The sequence below is a fragment of the Miscanthus floridulus genome, chromosome 12 (genome assembly GCF_019320115.1).
Source record: "Miscanthus floridulus cultivar M001 chromosome 12, ASM1932011v1, whole genome shotgun sequence".
Lineage (NCBI taxonomy): Eukaryota > Viridiplantae > Streptophyta > Magnoliopsida > Poales > Poaceae > Miscanthus > Miscanthus floridulus.
The window spans coordinates 29,129,756-29,150,255 of record NC_089591.1 but is presented as its reverse complement, the minus strand read 5'-3'; the positions used below and the strand labels follow the sequence as shown (position 1 = coordinate 29,150,255).

Genomic DNA, 20,500 nt, shown 5'->3' with positions numbered 1-20,500 from the left:
GCAAAGAACCCTGTCTTCCATGAATGCAGCAAGCATATCCGAGTGAGATACCACTTCATCCAAGGCTATCTTGAGGAAGGGAGCATCAAGGCGAGCTACATCAACACCAAGGATCAGCTTGTGGACCTGCTCACCAAGCCCTTTGGGAGGATCAAGTTCCTTGAGCTCTGCTCCAGGACTGGGATGGTTCAACTTTCCCACAAGACGACGCACAAGACTTAGGGAGAGAATGATGTGTTGTGGTCTTTGTGGGGCTGTTGTGGTATTTATATTTTTAGGACAGCATCTTAGACTAGAGGACAGTATCTAGGACAACATCTTAGAATAGCATCTAGAGGACATCATCTTAGCATCTAGGACAGCATCTTAGACTAGCATCTTAGACCAGCATCTTGGCATATGCTTGGCTGACTAGCAGCCTATAAATATGTATCTCCAACCCCTCGGATTGGTATGGCATTGAGAAGTAAACCAGAAAATTATCTCAACTTCTAGTGTCATCATCTCTCGATAAGAGTAAGAATTCTGCTACTTCCGAGAGTGAGAATTTAGCGACTAACAAAATAGACAATGCAGCTTATTTATAATCAAATTTGACATTTCCGTGCTGTTTGGTTGGTTCCACAGCAACGCAAATGTAAATGAAATCAGTTCGATCGTATGTCCCACCGGTAACATCCGCAGCTTTAAATCATTTATGTTTGCGTTACCAACGGTAGAACCAAACAGCTCGTGTCTCAGTTTTCTTACATCAACAACCAAGAGGGGGAAAGGCATTGTTATTTCATGAGATAATGCTGCTATTTCTTGTAAATTAAAAAAAACATTTAGTTATGTTGTATTCCCCGTTTTGACCAAAAGTCCAAAACAGACTGCCCGGGAACTTTACTAGACCCAAGCGTCATCTGATGGCATAGAGAAAAGCCCTGACTCTGAACAACAAATTCTTCATAAGTTCCTTGTCGAAGTTTCATGGGCATTTCCTTCCAAAAAAAATTGTGTATCTTGAGAATATCATGTCGTCATGTCAGCTGGTAGGGATGTACTAAATACTCTGTCCTTTGCCTTCAAAGCCTGAAGCAAAAAAACAGAGCCTGCCACATTAACAAAATGGAAAAGCCAGCGAAACAATATATTTGCACGCAATAAGTTTAGGTTGATTTGCTTACTTCTTTCTCCCAGTTGCTGCACAAAGTAATTGTGAGGAGCAATAACATCTGTATGACGAGTGCGCAGATTATTCCCAGCCAAAGTCCCTAGACATTTAAACCCATAGTTTAGAGAGTTCTTTTTTTCTACCTGATAGAGTAATAAATGTTCAACTAGAACTTCTTAAGGGTGGTTCAGGTAGTAAATTACCATTCCGCCTAGATGGTACAGAAAGGCGAAACAGAAGGCAGCTGGAATTCCTATAAGGTAGTATGCACCAAGATTAACACAAGCACCAATCTTTTGCCACCCACAGCCCCTAGCAACACCTGGGAAAATATCAACAATCCCCTGTTGTGAGTCATGATCTAGGTGATAATGTTCCAAAAGAAATAAATGCAGTTCATAATATACACAGAGATAAAAACAGATCAACGCAAAAGATTAGGAAATGGGTTCGCTGTCCATTTACCTGAAAGAACACACTGCACACAATCAAACAAGAATGACACAGCTAGTATTGGCATCATTTTGGAGATGTATTTCACCACCTCCTCCTCATTACTGTATGCATATCCCCATAAATTGCGCACCAAAATCATAGCTAGTCCGATTAATATGCCAACCACGATAGCCAGCACCATGACCACACGGGTAGCCAGATGGGCAGCATGGGGTCGTCCAGCACCAAGTTCATTTGAAACACGGGTGCTATAGGGGCAAAAGAAACATATCAGTGCCACAAGAATCAGTTGATCAACATGACATGGTAAAGTTAAAGAGCCTGATCTGTTCAGTCTGACCTTATGGCTGCGCTAAGCCCAAAAGGGATCATAAACGCTAAAGAGCCTGTGTTTAAGCTGCAGGAAATTGAAGAGTCACAACCAAGAAAGGGCAAATCAAATTGAAAGTGTCACATACAAAGTTAACTCACCAAATAGACAAAACTGATGTCTCAAGCTTTGGATTTGGGAGAAGTCCAGAAAGAAGTACCAGGAGCTCAAATGACCACCACTCCAAGCTGTGTGCATGTAGGATCCAGTTAAATTAGAGATGACACAAATCGAAAAATTCATCTGTGAGCTAGGGGATTTGAAAGCTCACCAAACCATCAGCGCAGATGGAACACCAAGCCTCAAGAAGCTGGGTATGTCATTAAAAGCCTCCTTTGAGAACCCTCTCCAGGTGTTTCTACAGGCTGGTGCAAGCCTGACATAAATTGCCAGGATTGAGACATTGGTTAAGTATGAGATGGCATTGGCCAAGGCAGCACCCTTGTTGCCCATACCAATCTTGTACACCAGCAGCCAGCACACCAGCAGATGGTTCAGTGCTGTGGCACCTGAGCTCAGCATCACCGGGAGGACGATGTTCTGCGTTTGCAGGAACCGGACATGGCACTGTAGTGGACCATACACAAATAGCGCGGGAATCATCCACCGGATATAGCTCCCTGCCCCAGCTGCAATCTCTGGATCCTGACCAAAGAGTAGAAGGATCTGGCCAGTGTATGACCAGATAATTGCAACAACAAGGCTCACTAGAGTGAGCACAAGGATGGCCCTCTGCTTATGGATGCCAAGAAGATAGTACTGCTTTGCCCCAAACGATTGCCCACACAGTGTGTCCAAGCTGCTCGCCATGCCAGACTGAAATGATGAAACAAACAGTTGACTCTGCTATTGAACTCCATATAATCGTTCAGGTCTAGCATATGAGAAATGTCTTGAGTTTGCATTAACATACCAATAAGCTGAAGCCAGTAACACCTGCAAAGGAGGTGGCAATGGAGGCACTGGAGAGGGCAAACTCACCAAGGTGACCGACAAACATGACAGATATCATCTGGACAATGTTCTGTAGGATCCATGCGGCGATGAGTGGCCCAGCAAGGTACAGTTGTTTTCTGACCTCGGACACTACCAGGCTCTCTCTCACCCCGCTGGTCTTAAGAACACCATTGCCAAGAAGGGGTTCATCCATGCTTGGCATCATACACAAAACTTTACACCCTGCTTCTGAACAAGGAGTATGAAACAATGTGTCAAATCGACGAGATCAATCTTAAAAAGGCTGAACTGAGCAAGGAATGTGCAACAATGTATCAGTCAATGTGGTCAATCTTATAAAGGCTGGAAAGTCCAAAAGTCCTGAGGAAACCAGAAGAAAACAAAGGCAGTACCTTGGCAGCCAAGTTTGACACTGGCAAACAAGCAGGACAGAACAAATGTTTGACCTCATCTGATAGACTTATTGGAAGAAAAAAGATTAAAAAATGTCGCCGAACAAATATGTAGTTTAATTTATAGGGACAACTAATGCAGCTCAAAAAAATTAGAATATAGCAGGCAAATGAATTTGGGAAACACTTTGGAGACTAAAGGAGCTTGGCACCCAAGTTAGCATGTGAGAGAGCAGCCTATCCAATGGAGATATGTGAAAGTGACAGCTAAGCACAAATAATGCATGCTCATTTAGGATGCAAAAGCCATTTTTTCTTCTGCAACTAACTAAATGATGATTGAAAGATACAAGCACATGTGTAAAGAATCAAGTTCCAGGAATCCAGGTAACGAATAATCACAGATCATTGCCTTTTTGTGGTTAGAAACGAGGGGGGGGGGGGGGGGGGGGGGGTTGTTATTCATTGGGATCAATATGGGAAAACCTCAGCTTTGGACTGTTCAAACTAATCTGAACCATTAGCAGGTGTAGGCTTCTTATTAATCTGGTTCCAAGTGCAGATGTCCAAATTTCATATTTGTTCCTATTCTCTCTTTCCTGTCTTTGACCTGTAATGTTATATGAGCCACTTCATATACAATATACAAAAGCACTTCCAAGGACACAGTGCCCTTGAAGAATGATTTAATAGGAATTGGATTAGGTAAATTAAAAAAATCAAAATGAATTAAGTGCAGAGGATTATCAAAACACCGCTCTTTCACAAACAGAGCAAAGAACTGTGATGTCTTCAATCTCAGGGCTACTACGGAGTATGGATACAGCAAAACTCCCATTATGATAAAAATAAATACTCCCTCCGTTCCAAACTATAAATCATTTTGGCTTTTCTAGGTACATCATTTTTACTATATACCTAGATATATACTATATCTAGATACATAGTAAAACTATGAATCTAGAAAAACCCGAACAACTTACAATTTGGAACGGAGGGAGTAGTTGAGAGAATTTCATAATGTGTCCCCATCTTTACAAAATCAAGAAGAAACTTTATGCCATTATTTTGCATGGTACGTGTAAACATATAGCATTATAAAAACATTATTCAGCCATCATTTTTACTGTGACAGTAAAACTTAAGAAGTGTCCTCAAAACTTAGGTCACAAATTGAATTTAAGGGATATTAACGTCTGTCCAGATTTGAATATTGAAGTCAAGTGCACTGAGGAAATGCAGAGGAAAGAAGAAGCTAGCTTGGCAGGCAAGTTCAATTATCTTATAGAAGAACTCAATTAGGACAGAAATATCACTTTCAATGCAGTAGATCAATTTAGTGAGCAAAGAGATATGCACTACAAGTCAAAAGTCGAAAAGGTTATCCTAAAAAACAAATCTAAACCAATCTAGGAGTATGCTCCAAGATAATGAAATCAATCAGAACCATCCTAGTCCAGTGCACGCAGCGACAAATTCAGAGTCTGACGCCTCAGAACAATATCTTTTCTGAAAGATACTCTGACCAATCTCGAGCTGCTCCATATATCAGCCCTTGATGAGTAAGCTTAGCAGACCACATCACGGAATGCCGCAAGATCCAATGCCACTAAAAAACGCATGAATCGAAACTAAGCAGGGATTTGGTTGTGAGCTGCAAAAGTAAGCACATCGCACTAGAGACTAGTGAAAATCATTCCAATGCATCAATCTTCTACTGTTTCATTTATTTACACACAGCGGCGGTTCCTAATTCAGATGTGCTTACAGTATGAAGAAAGTCCCATTAGATGCTTAATTAATTAATCCAAAAAAGCGACAAATGAGTAAGGCCAATCTCTGCCGGCCCGGCAAGATTGAAAAAAGAAAGGAGTGCAAGAACCATACCGCAGGCACGGGGCGGCGTTGCGGCTAATTAGGACGCCATGGAGAGCGCGCACCGCTGTGGCCAGGACGAAGGCGGCTCGCGGCCGTGCCCGTCGAAGGAGGAGGAGGAGAGCTGGAGCGGGGTGCGCCACGCGCGAAGCTGGGAACCGGGCAAGCGGCTACGGACTCCGGAGGAAACGGGTGGTCTTTACGAGGGGTTGGAGGCGGCGGCTTTTACGCCCACGACGACGAGGCTCTGACGAAATACGGCAATACGGCAATACCCCACCGCTCTACCCAAATTGTATTTGGTTTTCATTTCACATCTGGCCACAAAAGTTTTATTTGATTATATATATAGCCAACTGCCATGTATTCCTTCATTTCGGAGAAATTGGAATCCACTTATTGAATTAGGCTATTTAGCTTAAAATTTAAGATTCCATAACTTTTCAAAGTTCACATATAACTATATCTTAAAATTATAGGATATGAGATGAAAATTGATTCTATAGATGACCATGCTATATTTCTACTATACAGCTTATAGCATGATCTTCGACTCGCTTCCCTATAGTAGCAATGCAATATATAAACATCTTTCTTGCATGGCTTAACAATAGTATACAAATATATTCCATGTACAACCATATTAGATTAATTAATATGTGACTAAATTATAATTTATTAGAATAAATTTAATTCCAAGGATCAAATGGGTCTTAATGGATTATGCTATTTGGTTTAGAATTTGATATTCCACAACTTTTTCAAGTTTACATATAAGCCTATCTTAAATTCATATGGTAGGAGATAGAAATTGATCCTATAGATCACCACGCTATGTTTCTACTCTCCAATTTATAACACACTCTTCAATTCATTTTCCTATAATAGAAATGCAACATATAAGTATCTTTCTTATATGACTAACAATAATATACAAATATATTCTATATAGAATCATATTAGCTTAATTATAATTGTGCATAAATTATAATTGATAGAATGCAAACGGGCTCTAAAATAATCTAAAACTATGTAAAAAAAGAACAATACAGTTTCACCACCAGCGGCGGATCCAAAAAATATTTTAGGGGGCTGAACAACATTGCTGCTTCGATCTTAAGTCTCAGCCCCTCCTACACTATATAACTTTACCTAAAAATTTATGGGGACTCCACAAGTGGTTCCACTGCTCCGATATAGGTAGGGGGGCTTAAGCCCCCCCCCCCCCCCCCGACCCACCGCTATGTTCGCCCCTGTTCACTACTAAAAAGACACTTTCTCCCCTTGAGCGACTTCACAAAATTTTAGTTCTTTTTACTCCTCTAAAACTATTTGAATTGTAGGAATTCACCACTCCGAATAAAACTGTTTCTTTCTAGTATAAGTTGAGTCCCCAGTAAATTATGTTGACCATGTAAGTTGACTTCACAAAACGGCATCATTGAATGAACGAGCAACCCTCCATTCTGCAAAGAGGATTTGGATCCCCTTGCACTCGATTTGGAGGCATGAGTCATTGCATAATTTTTATTGTGGAAAATAAATTTCTAAAATTCAATGAAGACAATAATAGATTTTGTTCTGTTTTCAAGAATAAAAATTCAAAATTCTATTTCAGAAAAATATTTCTAAAATTAATTTCATGTTTGAGTTTGAAATTTTTTTATGACTTATATATTTTAAAACATGTCTAGACAAGATTAAAATTTTCAAATAGTTCAATTATATTGCAAAAATATCTTAAAATATGTTTCAAATTTTAGTTTTAAAAAGCTTTATATAAATATATGTTTTGAATTTCAAAAATGGATTGAAAATAGTTTTTAAATAATAATTTAAAAATAGAGTTTCCAAAATATGTTTGAAAAGGTGGCAACGTTTAATGTTTGGTTTAAATGTCTATTTTTAAATTATAGTTTATAAAAGTTTGAGTAGTATTTGAAGTTTAAACCTTAATTTGAAAAAATAGAAACTCTTTCTTTTTTAATCTTTTTTGCTTATGGCCTGCAACAATCTTGGCTTGCTTGGCCCAGCCACCGTGGCCGCACCTTCCCTTGCTCTTGTCCCACTTCACTTTATGCAGCCTGTTCGGGAGGCCGTATCGTATCGTGGATTATTTACTGCTGGCTGGTTTGGTGTGAGAGAAAAACACTGTTCCTGGCTGGAAATTTACGATCGTTTACGAGCAAGCGAACCGTTGTTGCTGTCTTTTTTTTTGCGACTAACCGTTGTTGTTGTCTCTATTAGTCACTCTGGTCATACATCATCACTCTTTGTACTCCTGGTATTAGGATTACTCTTCAGTAGTTTGACTTAGAGCATCTCCAGCAATACTGTCTAAAACAGATTACCCACTTCTATGTTTGGGTAGCCACCTATTTTGATACTACTCATATTTTGTTGTTGTCTCCGGCAATATTACCTAAAAACAAACCACCCAAATTCATCCTAGTAGAAAATGACACCACATGTCATCCTCTTCCTTCTCTTGTCGCCTTAGAAAAACTCGGCCACCTCGAGTGCCCGCGGGGGACGGCCAACGATGGGGCGTCCACCAGTGAGGAAGGGCTGCAGGAAGCCGACATGCAGGCCACGACGAGGGTGGGAAAAGAGCGGTGAACAATTTTTTGCTTAGTCACCTATTGGGCCAATATGAATGGATAGTGGAAGAGAGGATTTGTGGGGCCAACAAATTTGGGTAGCCTAGTAAATAGTCTGCTGGAGTGGGTTTTTTGCCCTCTACTATCCAAATTGGAGATAGGTAGTCTCATAGTTAGTGTTGTTGGAAATGCTCTTAGTGTGAAACTCTTTGGAACTCTAGCGATTTCGTGTTGTCATTTAAAGAAGGCTTTGCATGGTCGCTAGTCTAAGAAAGTTGGACGAGAAGCTGTTTGTTTTTGGTGCTCAACTCATTTTTTTCGACGTAACTGGTTGAGAAGCTAACCCAAACATGGCCATTAGGTAGATTTCACGCTTCCCTTTAAAAATATGTGTTTTCAAGTTGTCTGTTAGCTAAGCCAAACCATGTCGCCAGGGTGAATTACGGGATGCTTCTTTCCTTTGCCCACCACTACATTGCCTCACCTAGCGAGGATGTGGAGCCTAACTTTGTATTTGGATAGCTTGTCTGCTTGCCTTGAAGTCTGTGTCGACGAGTTTAGCCTTGCTCGTGTAGGAGAGCCGAACTTAGCTTCAAGTTTCTCGTTCTCTATATGTGGCGAGGCGAGGCGAGCAACCACCAGAAACCAAGAATGCCCTAAGAGCAATGTCAATAATAAAGTCAAGTGTTTGGCTATAAGTTAAATTATAAAAGCCAACTTATACAGCAGGTCTCCTATTTATCTTTGAAAAAGTTTCTTTTTTCTATTTTTCCTCATAACACTTGCTGCATGAGCTCATTGCTGCACATACTTTCATACTATGCTTGTTGACATAAGAGCCAAGCTCTCATATTTCTCTTCCACATCAACATTAACTTGGCTATAAGATCATTATTGTAAGTTGTTTCTTGCCGGATGTCCACTAGTCACGACCTAACCCAGCTTATGGCCCAACAACCGTTGTTGCTGTCTTTTTTTTTTGCGACTAACCGTTGTTGTCTCTATTAGTCACTCTGGTCATACATCATCACTCTTTGTACTCCTGGTATTAGGATTACTCTTCAGTAGTTTGACTTAGAGCATCTCCAGCAATACTGTCTAAAACAGATTACCCACTTCTATGTTTGGGTAGCCACCTATTTTGATACTACTCATATTTTGTTGTTGTCTCCGGCAATATTACCTAAAAACAAACCACCCAAATTCATCCTAGTAGAAAATGACACCACATGTCATCCTCTTCCTTCTCTTGTCGCCTTAGAAAAACTCGGCCACCTCGAGTGCCCGCGGGGGACGGCCAACGATGGGGCGTCCACCGGTGAGGAAGGGCTGCAGGAAGCCGACATGCAGGGCACGACGAGGGTGGGAAAAGAGCGGTGAACAATTTTTTGCTTAGTCACCTATTGGGCCAATATGAATGGATAGTGGAAGAGAGGATTTGTGGGGCCAACAAATTTGGGTAGCCTAGTAAATAGTCTGCTGGAGTGGGTTTTTTGCCCTCTACTATCCAAATTGGAGATAGGTAGTCTGATAGTTAGTGTTGCTTGGAGATGCTCTTAGTGTGAAACTCTTCGGAACTCTAGGCGATTTCGTGTTGTCATTTAAAGAAGGCTTTGCATGGTCGCTAGTCTAAGAAAGTTGGACGGGAAGCTGTTTGTTTTTGGTGCTCAACTCATTTTTTTCGCCGTAACTGGTTGAGAAGCTGACCCAAACATGGCCATTAGGTAGATTTCACGCTTCCCTTTAAAAATATGTGTTTTCAAGTTGTCTGTTAGCTAAGCCAAACCATGTCGCCAGGGTGAATTACGGGATGCTTCTTTCCTTTGCCCACCACTACATTGCCTCACCCAGCGAGGATGTGGAGCCTAACTTTGTATTTGGATAGCTTGTCTGCTTGCCTTGAAGTCTGTGCCGACGAATTAGCTTGTCTGGATGGCAACTGAGCAAGTTTCTCGTTCTCTGTGTGGCGAGGCGAGGCGAGCAACCACCAGAAACCAAGAATGCCCTAAGAGCAATGTCAATAATAAAGTCAAGTGCTTGGCTATAAGTTAAATTATAAAAGCCAACTTATACAGCAGGTCTCCTATTTATCTTTGAAAAAGTTTCTTTTTTCTATTTTTCCTCATAACACTTGCTGCATGAGCTCATTGCTGCACATACTTTCATACTATGCTTGTTGACATAAGAGCCAAGCTCTCATATTTCTCTTCCACATCAACATTAACTTGGCTATAAGATCATTATTGTAAGTTGTTTCTTGCCAGATGTCCACTAGTCACGACCTAACCCAAGAAAACGACGCTGCATTGGCAGACACGCGGGCCTTGGCTTTCACTTTCGGGACCCCAAGTCCCCACCAATCACCCAATCTGAACCGCGCCTACACCGTGCGCAGACCGCAGAGCACGAATCTCTACGGCTTAATTCGCCTCCACTCCTCCATATATCTCTCCAAACTGCGCCTGGCACTGGGATCAATTCGCAAAAGCCATAAGAGCGAGGCTAATAATACAGCCGGTTTGTTGGCTGTAAGGTTCCTTGCAGCCTTCTCTCAGCCCACTCATACAGTAGTTAGCTGTTTACAATTAATATATGGCCCACTTGTCTCTCTCACAGATTTTCTTGGTTCTTGTGCCCAAGCCGGCTGTAAGCTTACAGCCCGCTTCTTCTCTCTCTCCTCCCCTCTCTCCTCCACCTCAGCATTTAGTCGACTTACAGCTCGTTATTATACTTGCTCTAACAACCAAATTCGCCTCCGCCCACCTTGCCGCCAAAAGCCGTAACAACCAATTCCCAAAACTCCTCAACCCCTGCCAAGAAGAGGCCAAGAACGCAAGAAGCAGCGGCGCCGCCCATGGACTGGTCGGAGGAGGGGATCAACGAGGAGGAGGAGCCCACGCTGCGCAGGCGGACGGCGAGGCCACGTTCTCCTCCAGGCGGTCGACCCTTTCCTCTCCCGCGCCCTCCTCCAGGATCGAGGTCGCCGTCTCCTCGCCGCGGCGGTCTGGCGGACTTCTCAGGGTCGAGGTCGCCCTCGCCGCGCCGCATCACAATGATGGCGACGAGGATCGGCAGCTCGGTGCGGACGACCCGGAGGTCGCCACCGCCCATAAGGTCCGACGCCGATGCTCCCTGCGGGCGACGGTGGGGAGGACACCGGCGTCAAGGAGATCATCGCCAAGATGAGGGAGGGGCTTCCCACTCCCGCGCCGTGGGATGGCGCCGGCACGAGCGACTCTGGTCGCGGAGGAGGAGAGGAGGTGGGGCGGACGAGGAGGAGCCGCAGGTGGAGGAGGATGAGGGCTTCGTCACTTTCTCGTTCCAGGAGCTCGTGGGTCCGCTTGTCGTCGACGGGGAGGAGATTCTTGACGCCTTCGTCGGCTCCGATGAGGCGAGGGCGGGCAATGCGGCCGAGCTTCTGGAGGCCACCATGGGCGCCAACACCGGGCCCAGGACTGAACTCGTCGTCAACCGGCGGCCGCTCGACCTCGCGGGGCTGGAGCGGTGGATGCGGACGGCGGAGGCGGTCTCCGAGCTCGAGTGGTTCACGGGCCTGTGCTGCGACGAGAACAACCCGCCACCGCAGATCGACCTCTTCGAGTGCGCGTTCCGGGCCCTGGACAACGCGTCGGCCGTCGAGCTCCACCGCGGCGCCGACGCCAGGAAGCGCTGGATCGGCCCGGTGGGCGTGCGGCAGTTCTTCATCTGCCCCATCTCCATCAAGGTCATGGAGAACCCCGTGGTCATCGCCTCCGGAAAGGTGCGAGGAATCTTTCATCGGCTCTGTTCTCTCTGTGATGCGATTTCACGTGTCCTGGTACGCTTGTTCTGGATCATCTGATGATGCAGTGAATATTTTCATTGTTATTCTTGAATTATTTCTGCAAACATGTTGCTTAGTGTCGGATGACAGAAATGTGCCAATCTGCAAACATGTTGGATTCTTGCAATGTGCCAATCTGAAAAATCTGCTGTCTGAAACTGTTTAGTGTTAGATTGATCTCCTGACCAGGCCTATTGGGCCTTGGTCTCGCGCCCTGATCGGGGGCGCCCAACCCTACATGGTTGGTGGGCCCCCGTCGCACTGCGCTATATAAAGAGGTGGGGGCTGGCGGCTCAAAGTACGAGGTTCGCCGTGAGCCGCAAACCCACCGACAAAACCCTAGACCGATCTACGAGGGCGCGCAGCCAGCGACGGGAAGCTCCGCTGATCCTCGCCGTCGTCACTGCTACGCCCGACTGCACTGCATCGACGTCCGTGCAACCTCTACTTCACCCGTCGCTGCCCGTGTGCTGCCTTCATCACCGAACCCGCGATGGCCGGCACGACCGCGACATCATCTGGAGGCTCAGGTTCATCACCAGCCCCTCTCTCCCTTATCTCCCTCTCGGTGTAGTGTTCTGGGTCTAAATGTGCATATGTTTCATGGTTCTATGAGTTCACCGGCCTAGATCTACTCTAGTTGATCCACAGAACAACGACAATGGTACCAGAGCCATACTAGCACGTAGATCTAGAACGGGTACCGATTAGAAAAAGAAAAGTTGATTAGATCCAGTGTGGATCTAAGCAGAAAAAGGGGTCACCCGATTTTCGGTTGAACCCTAACTCGATCCGTCGGATCCGAGAAAAGAAGAAGGGCTCGATTTTCATGCAAAGAACGAACCCTAAAACCCAAAGGTGATTCGGGGAAAAGAAAACAGTGCCGTCTCCACCCTAACCCTAACCCTAATCGTCAAATCGGGCAAAAATCCGAACAAATGAATCAAAGAAAGGGGAAGAGGGTGGCTCGGTCACCTCGCCGTCGAGCACGCCGGCGCGCGGGGGAAAAGAAAAGGAACCGATTTCAAATCGGAAAACCAAACCCTAACCCTAAAAAGGAACCCTAACCCTAAAAAGGAAGCCTACCTGGGCTTCTACCCACCGCCGGCAGCATCGCCACCGCGCGGATAGGAAACCGCGGCGTCGCTCCCGAACGACGCGCGGGACAGGGCCGAGATCCGCACGGCACCTCGCCAAGCGGTCACGGCAACAGGGCACCACCCTGCGGCCCCTCGACGGCGACGTGCTCAGCCTCGGGCGAGCACGCACGCCGGCGAGAGGGCGCTGGACGGTGCCGCCCTTCTTCTCCCTCGGCCACGGTGGACGGCCGCTGCTGCGGATTTCTCCGAGCTGCGCTGGTTGAATGAGAGAGAAGGGGAGGCAAAGAAATGAGGTTAGGGGTTTTCGGGTAGGCGCCGACCGACGGGGTTTTATCCCTGCGAAATCGACGGACGACCGTCGGATCGCGACGAACGGTGGCGATCCATCGGGCCGGCTTTAGGCCCAGGCGGGAATGGATGCGCGGCCGAATTCCTGGCCCAGGCCCAGGTTGCGGCCTGGGCGCGGGGGAGCGCTGGAGCGCGCGGCTGGGCCGCAAGCCGCTGGGCCGGGTGTGCTGGCTGGCGCGCGCGTGCGAGAAAAGGCCATGGGCCGAATTTTGGTGGGCCGCGCGTGTGCTGGCTGGGCCGAAATGGCCAAGTAAACAGTAAAGTAACAGTTTTGTTTTTCTTATTTTCCAGAAAACAGTTTGATCGATTTGAATTGATTTTTATGATAATTTTCTGTACAAAACTTATCCAACGATATTTTTTGTTCAGTAAATAGTAAATTTGCTTCTGGAAAATAGGAAAAAGATTATTAAATGCTAAAGTTTCCGCTGCGTATTTAAAGTTGAAATTTTCGTTATTAAATTCGAACCAACGGGAGAATTTAATTTTGAAAATGGATATGTTTTAAATAGATTATAATATTGTTGTTATTCTGACCAACGTTGATTAATGGCAATATTATAATGTTTTTGTTATACATTAATTCTATTTCTGCCCAACGGTGATATAGAATTAGTGTAGAAAATAATTGTATGTTTTAATTTTGACCAACGTTAAACAAAGGCATGCAATTATTGTTGTTATTTCTGTTCTCACCCTATTTGAATTATGTTTTCAGGAGGATACAACCTGATGAGTTGTATCAAAGAAATCCCCACTCTAAAATGTGATAACTATATTGAGTGGAAGAAAAAGATAGACCTGGCCTTTATCCTCGCTGAGGTGGACTGGGTTGTCACCACATCGTGCCCCAAAGAACCTGTGGCACCGGTGAGGGAGACAGATGAGACTGATGCTGCATGGCAGAACAGAGAGCGGGATTTTGCTCCCGTAAAGATGTCCTATGACCTTGAGCATAGGAAATGGATCACTGCCAACAAGAAGTGTCTGGCAGTGATAAAGAACACAATTGAGCCTGCTATTGTGGGCTCAATTCCAAACTGTGACACGGTCACAGAGTACCTAGACAGAATAAAGAGTCAGTTCACTGGCTCTTCAAAGACATATGCAACCCAGCTGATCAAGCAGCTGGTTACAGAAAGGTACTCTGGTGGCGGCAGTGGCATTAGAGAGCACATACTGAGAATGAGCAATCTGGCATCTAAGCTCAAACCAATGGATTTGGCACTCAAGGATGAGTTCCTTATTCATTTGATTTTTGCTTCTTTGCCCAAAGAATTTGACACATTTGTTGTTAATTACAACATACAGCCTGAAAAATGGGATTTAGAAAAGCTCATTGCCATGTGTGTGCAGGAGGAGGAAAGAATAAAAGTTTCACAAGGTGGTTCTGTCAACTACCTAAAAGATAAGAAAAAGAACTATAATAACAGTTCTTCCTCCAAATCATCTGGAAAAGGTCCCATGCAACAGTCTTAGAACCAGCAATTCCCAGTGGCTAAAGACCAGTGTCTCCACTGCAAGAAGACAGGACATTATAAAAAGAATTGTCCTGATTTCTTAAAGATGATTATGAAGAATAAAGGTGAGAACATTATTACGTTCGTAAATGAATCCTTGTATGTAAAGTTTTCAAAATCTACTTGGTGGATTGATTCAGGTGCAACTATTCATGTTGCTAATTTATTACAGGGATTCCGTTCGATGAGAACTTTGCAAAGAAGCGAAAGTTTCATTAAAGTAGCAAATGGAGAACAAGCAGATGTCGAAGCTGTTGGTGATCTTCCGCTAGAGCTTGCTGATGGCTTCATAATTATTCTTAGAGATGTTCTTTGTGTACCTTCTTTGCAAAGAAATTTGATTAGTGTTTCAAAGTTGGACCATGATGGTTATGATTGCCATTTTGGAAATGGCAAATGTCAGATAATGTTTAATAATAAATGTATTGGTCTTGCCTTCCGACAAGACGAGCTTTATTTGTTATCACTTCGTGAAAATGTTAATTCCGTATGTGATGTGAATGAAAATGTATCCTCATCGAACAATGGAAACAGAAAACGAAAGAGAGCTCAAGATGCGTTGTCGAAATTATGGCACTGTCGTTTAGGCCATATTTCGAGGGGGAGAATAGAAAGACTAGTTAAGAATGATATTCTTCCTCCATTAGAGCTCTCAGAGTTAGAACAATGTAGAGATTGCATAAAAGGAAAGTATGTAAAGAAAATTAAGAAAGATGTCAAACGAAGCACATGAATCCTACAGATTATTCACACAGACATATGTGGTCCTTTTCCTGTGAAAAGTGTGGATGGTTATGATTCATTCATAACATTCACAGACGATTACTCTCGGTTTGGCTACATTTATCCAATTAAAGAGAGAACAGAAGCGTTGGATAAATTTAAAATATTTAAAGCAGAAGTTGAAAATCAGCATGATTTAAAGATTAAGATAGTCAGGTCTGACCGTGGAGGAGAGTACTACGGTCGGCATACCCCATATGGACAAGTTCCTGGACCTTTTGCAAGGTTCTTACAGGAGAATGGTATAGTCGCCCAGTATTCAACACCGGGCGAACCTCAGCAGAATGGAGTAGCTGAAAGGTGTAACCGTACCCTGATGGATATGGTGCGTAGTATGATAAGTTACTCCACTTTACCTACGAGTCTGTGGATGGAGGCGTTAAAAACCGCCATTCATATTCTCAATAGAGTACCAAGTAAGTCGGTGCCCAAAACACCGTATGAGTTGTGGACAGGAAGAGTACCCTCGCTTAACCACTTGCGTGTGTGGGGGAGCCCTGCTGAGGCTAAAGTTTTTAACCCAAACATTGGGAAGCTAGATCCCAAAACAGTGAGTTGCCATTTCATTGGCTACCTAGAAAAGTCAAAAGGTTTTCGTTTCTACTGTCCTAACAGACATACAAAGTTTGTGGAAACGAGACACGCTGTCTTCCTAGAGGATGAAATGATAAAGGGGAGCATGGTAGCTCGAGAAATTGACCTTGAAGAGAAGCGGGTGTTTGCACCCACTCCGATCATTCATGAGCCATTTTTCTCACTACCTGCTGTTGCTGCACCAACAGGACAAGACACTGTGGTGCCAGCACCTGTTGTTATCCCGCCTGTGGCAACAATGAATGATGATGAGGAACCTGTGCCTCAGGATCCTATAGAACCTATTGTCACACATGAGGGGGAGCAACAACAGCCTCAAACAGAAAATGTGCCAATTGAGGAGGCCCCTAGAAGGTCTCAAAGAGTTAGAAAATCAGCTATTCCTGCTGATTATGAGGTGTACAACACTGAAGAATTTCAAATGGAGGATGATCCCACCTCATTTGAAGAAGCCATGAAAAGTGATCATTCATCAAAGTGGCTTGAGGCCATGGAAGATGAGATGAGATCAATGAATGCGAATAAAGTTTGGGATTTGGAGATAATTCCTAAAGGAGCCAAAACAGTAGGCTGTAAATGGGTCTACAAAACAAAACTTGACTCTCAAGGGAATATAGAAAGATATAAAGCCCGACTTGTGGCAAAAGGCTTTACACAAAGAGAAGGGATTGATTACAATGAGACCTTTTCTCCAGTCTCATGTAAAGATTCCTTCAGAATCATAATGGCATTAGTGGCACATTACGATTTGGAATTACATCAGATGGATGTAAAAACGGCATTTCTCAACGGAGACTTAGATGAAAATGTTTACATGGCACAACCGAAAGGTTTTGTCATGGAAGGAAAAGAACGTTTGGGATGCCACCTAAAGAAATCTATTTATGGATTAAAACAAGCTTTAAGACAGTGGTACTTGAAGTTTGATCAGACAATAAAGAATTTTGGGTTTAAAGATAATGTTGAGGACAATTGTGTCTACGCAAAGTTTAAGAATGGGAAGTTTATCTTCCTTGTCCTGTATGTGGATGATATCTTACTTGCTAGTAGTGATGTCAATCTACTACTGGAAACAAAGAAGTTTTTGTCCTCAAAGTTTGATATGAAAGATCTTGGTGAAGCTTCGTTCGTTCTAGGGATCGAGATTCACCGAGATAGAAGTAAAGGGGTATTAGGACTGTCACAAAAGGCATACATAGAAAAAGTCTTAAAGAAATTCAGTATGCACAAATGTAGTCCCTCACCTGCTCCTATAGTCAAGGGCGACAGATATGGAGATTTTCAATGCCCTAGGAACCAATATGAGATCGATCAAATGAAAGTGGTTCCATATGCTTCAGTTGTCGGAAGCTTGCAATATGCTCAAGTATGTACGCGCCCTGACTTGGCATTTGTTACCGGGTTACTTGGCAGATTCCAGAGCAATCCTAGAATAGAACACTGGAAATTGGTAAAGAAAGTCTTGCGTTATTTGCAAGGAACGAAAGGCCTCATGATGACGTATAGAAGATCTGATTCACTCCATATAGTGGGATATTCAGATTCTGTTTATGCGGGAGATAATAGAAAATCCACGTCTGGATATGTGTTTACTCTCGCAGGGGGAGCTATTTCATGGAAAAGTTCAAAACAAACCGTCACTACATCGTCCACAATGTATGCCGAGTTTGTCGCATGTTATGAGGCAACGGGGCAGGTGAACTGGCTAAAGAAGTTCATACCCGGTTTGAAGGTGGTTGACGACATCAATAGACCACTGAGGTTATACTGCGATAATAATCCAGCAGTACAGTATGCTCACAACAATAGGTCAAGTGGTGCTGCCAAACACATTGACATAAAGTATTATGTTGTGAAGGATAAAGTCCGGGATCAAATGATAAGTCTTGAGCATATAAGTACCGAAAAGATGCTCGCGGATCCGCTTACAAAAGGCTTACCACCCAACGTGTTCAGAGAACATGTAGCCGGCATGGGTTTAAGGGAAAGCCTATGATTCTTGGACTATAAAGGGCCCAAAAGTTAAAGTAACTGTTTCAGATCAGAGACGTGCATTGTAGCTGTCAAATCTATCGACGATTGACCGAGACGATGAAACATGCTCTATGCATCATCTGTGAAGAAATGAGTAAGGTTTAAAGGATTGAAGTTTAAAGTTTAAAGATAAAAGTAATAGTGAGATCAAGGGGGAGAATGTTAGATTGATCTCCTGACCAATAGGCCCAACGGCCTATTGGGCCTTGGTCTCGCGCCTTGATCGGGGGCGCCCAACCCTACATGGTTGGTGGGCCCCCGTCGCACTGCGCTATATAAAGAGGTGGGGGCTGGCGGCTCAAAGTACGAGGTTCGCCGTGAGCCGCAAACCCACCGACAAAACCCTAGACCGATCTACGAGGGCGCGCAGCCAGCGACGGGAAGCTCCGCTGATCCTCGCCGTCGTCACTGCTACACCCGACTGCACTGCATCGACGTCCGTGCAACCTCTACTTCACCCGTCGCTGCCCGTGTGCTGCCTTCATCACCGAACCCGCGATGGCCGGCACGACCGCGACATCATCTGGAGGCTCAGGTTCATCACCAGCCCCTCTCTCCCTTATCTCCCTCTCGGTGTAGTGTTCTAGGTCTAAATGTGCATATGTTTCATGGTTCTATGAGTTCACCGGCCTAGATCTACTCTAGTTGATCCACAGAACAACGACATTTAGGTTATGTGTTAATTAGTTAGAGAAAGGGTAATAACTCTGATGGCAGTACTGAAGTCTTGGAAGATCTGCTGTGTTGAAAGAACTTATATATGCTTGATTCTTTGTGTCCGATGGCAGAACTTTTTTCTTTGAACTTGCGACCATTTATTTTTAGATTATGAAAAATGCTGATCACTGTTACTCTTATTTGTTCAATTTCACTTACTGAACAGTAACTTCCAGACCTGCATTACTTTGTGTCGCTCTTCTTGCATTGGTTTCGTACTTTCGTGCTAGATTCTGATAGCGACTGTTCCGTGGCTGCAGACAGTTCATCGTTTAGCTCTGGAGGAATGGCAGAAGGAGAACCGACGCGTCTGTCCCGTCACCGGCGAGGTTCTCGCGTACATCATGTGCATCCCCAACGTGCTCATCAAGCTCTGCATCGAGCATTGGCGTGCAGCAAATAAGATTGCAGGCGTGATGACAGCCACCGATCCACCTGACATTTCCCACGATTTGGAAGTCCTGATCGGGCAAGCCACCCTAATGCCTCACTCCCCAAGAAGCTCCAAAGAAGTCCGGAACTCGCTTTTCCTCCTCCACGAGATCCTCGTCGCCAACGTGCGCGCAGTCGTACACCTGATCGGCTGCCGCCCCGGGACGATCGCGAAGCTCCTCAGCGTCCTGCCGGAGACCTGCCTGGACCCTGATGACCCTGAACTGGACGACATCATCATCAGAATCTTGGAGAAGGCGGCTTCCTACGGGCCCAACAAAGCGGTGTTCGGAGACGACCAGTACGCCGTGCCTGTGCTGATCGCAAGGACATTGCTGGGGCCAGTGCCGATGCGAGCTAGGTGTGCTCACATCCTCGGTCTGCTGGCCGACGACCACTACAACAAGATCAAGATCGGCGAGCTCGGAGGCTTCGCCCCACTGGTCGAGCTGCTCTACGTCGGAGACAAAGGCGCCAAGAAGACGGCGGCGAGGGTGATTGCGAGACTCTGCGAGGCCCGGGAGAACCAGACCAAGTTCCAGAAGGAGGGAGTGGTGGACGCTACCATATCCGTGCTGCGGAACGACGGGCTAGCGGAGGAGGCCCAGGACATCCTGCTGCGGATTGCAGACTCTTCTGACACCTTGACGGAGGCCTTCTTCAAGCTCGTGTCAATCAAGGACGACGAGATGTGCCAGAAGATGAGTGAGTTCCTTTGGAGAACCTTCGTTTTAATGAAACGAGAAGACAAGCACGACGTCGGTTCTTCCATGACGGCCTCGAAGACAGCTTGGGGTGAGAGGTCTTCTACATCATCAGACGCTGACAAGTCTTCTACGTCCTCCGAGGGGTCTGCAGATCAGCGTGCATTGAGAAAGCAGAACAAGGAAGATGTCAAGACCATCGTCTCATGGCTGCAGAAGAGGTGCTCCTTCCCCAGGACATACAGGTACAGGAGGGATTGACCATTGCCTCAATGGTGTAGTAACTCTAGATAGAAGAGAACCAATAGGATTGTGAGTGACTGGAAGTAGCTGTTTCTTGACTCTGACAGAATGTGTACATGGCTGTAGCTCAGCTGAAGGTGAATAGTGATCCTGAACTTCTTCTGAATGTCAAACTAATGAATTTTTTGGATTCGAATTCGGTCACCAGTGTTATTCAGTTTTGATGGACGGAAATTATTTGGCCAAACTCCAAAGTTAATTCTGCGTTGCTGAGATGATGTGATGTTCAGTATACTCAGTTCATCAGTAGTTGAGCAATTTCAGGTTTGGTAAATAACAGCAGATGGTATGATTTGATTGGGTGTTGCAGTGGTAGATTTTTCAGGTTTTGTGATT

At 44.7% G+C, this 20,500-nt stretch overlaps 2 protein-coding genes across 3 annotated transcripts; one reads left to right on the top strand and one right to left on the bottom strand.

Annotated features, from left to right (window-relative positions):
• Positions 1 to 568: 568 nt before the first annotated feature.
• LOC136496370 (protein DETOXIFICATION 16-like) lies at positions 569 to 5,423 on the bottom strand. Of its 2 annotated transcripts, none has more exons than XM_066492031.1 (9): positions 5,219 to 5,423; positions 2,896 to 3,161; positions 2,254 to 2,798; positions 2,084 to 2,170; positions 1,953 to 2,009; positions 1,622 to 1,860; positions 1,360 to 1,478; positions 1,170 to 1,256; positions 569 to 1,074 (listed from the first exon to the last, which is right to left on the bottom strand). In XM_066492031.1, exons 2-9 carry the CDS (start codon positions 3,142 to 3,144, stop codon positions 1,015 to 1,017), a joined length of 1,443 nt encoding a protein of 480 aa, XP_066348128.1. In that variant the 5' UTR covers positions 3,145 to 3,161; positions 5,219 to 5,423; the 3' UTR covers positions 569 to 1,014. The 2 variants fall into 2 exon arrangements, with proteins under 2 accessions (XP_066348128.1, XP_066348127.1); XM_066492030.1 differs by having other exon boundaries at positions 570 to 1,074; positions 2,896 to 3,167; positions 5,219 to 5,422.
• Positions 5,424 to 10,660: 5,237 nt separating this feature from the next.
• Positions 10,661 to 20,122, top strand: LOC136495648 (U-box domain-containing protein 9-like). Its single transcript, XM_066491526.1, has 2 exons — positions 10,661 to 11,566; positions 18,986 to 20,122. The coding sequence occupies exons 1-2, from the start codon at positions 10,661 to 10,663 to the stop codon at positions 20,120 to 20,122; spliced, it is 2,043 nt and encodes a 680-aa protein (XP_066347623.1).
• Positions 20,123 to 20,500: the final 378 nt, after the last annotated feature.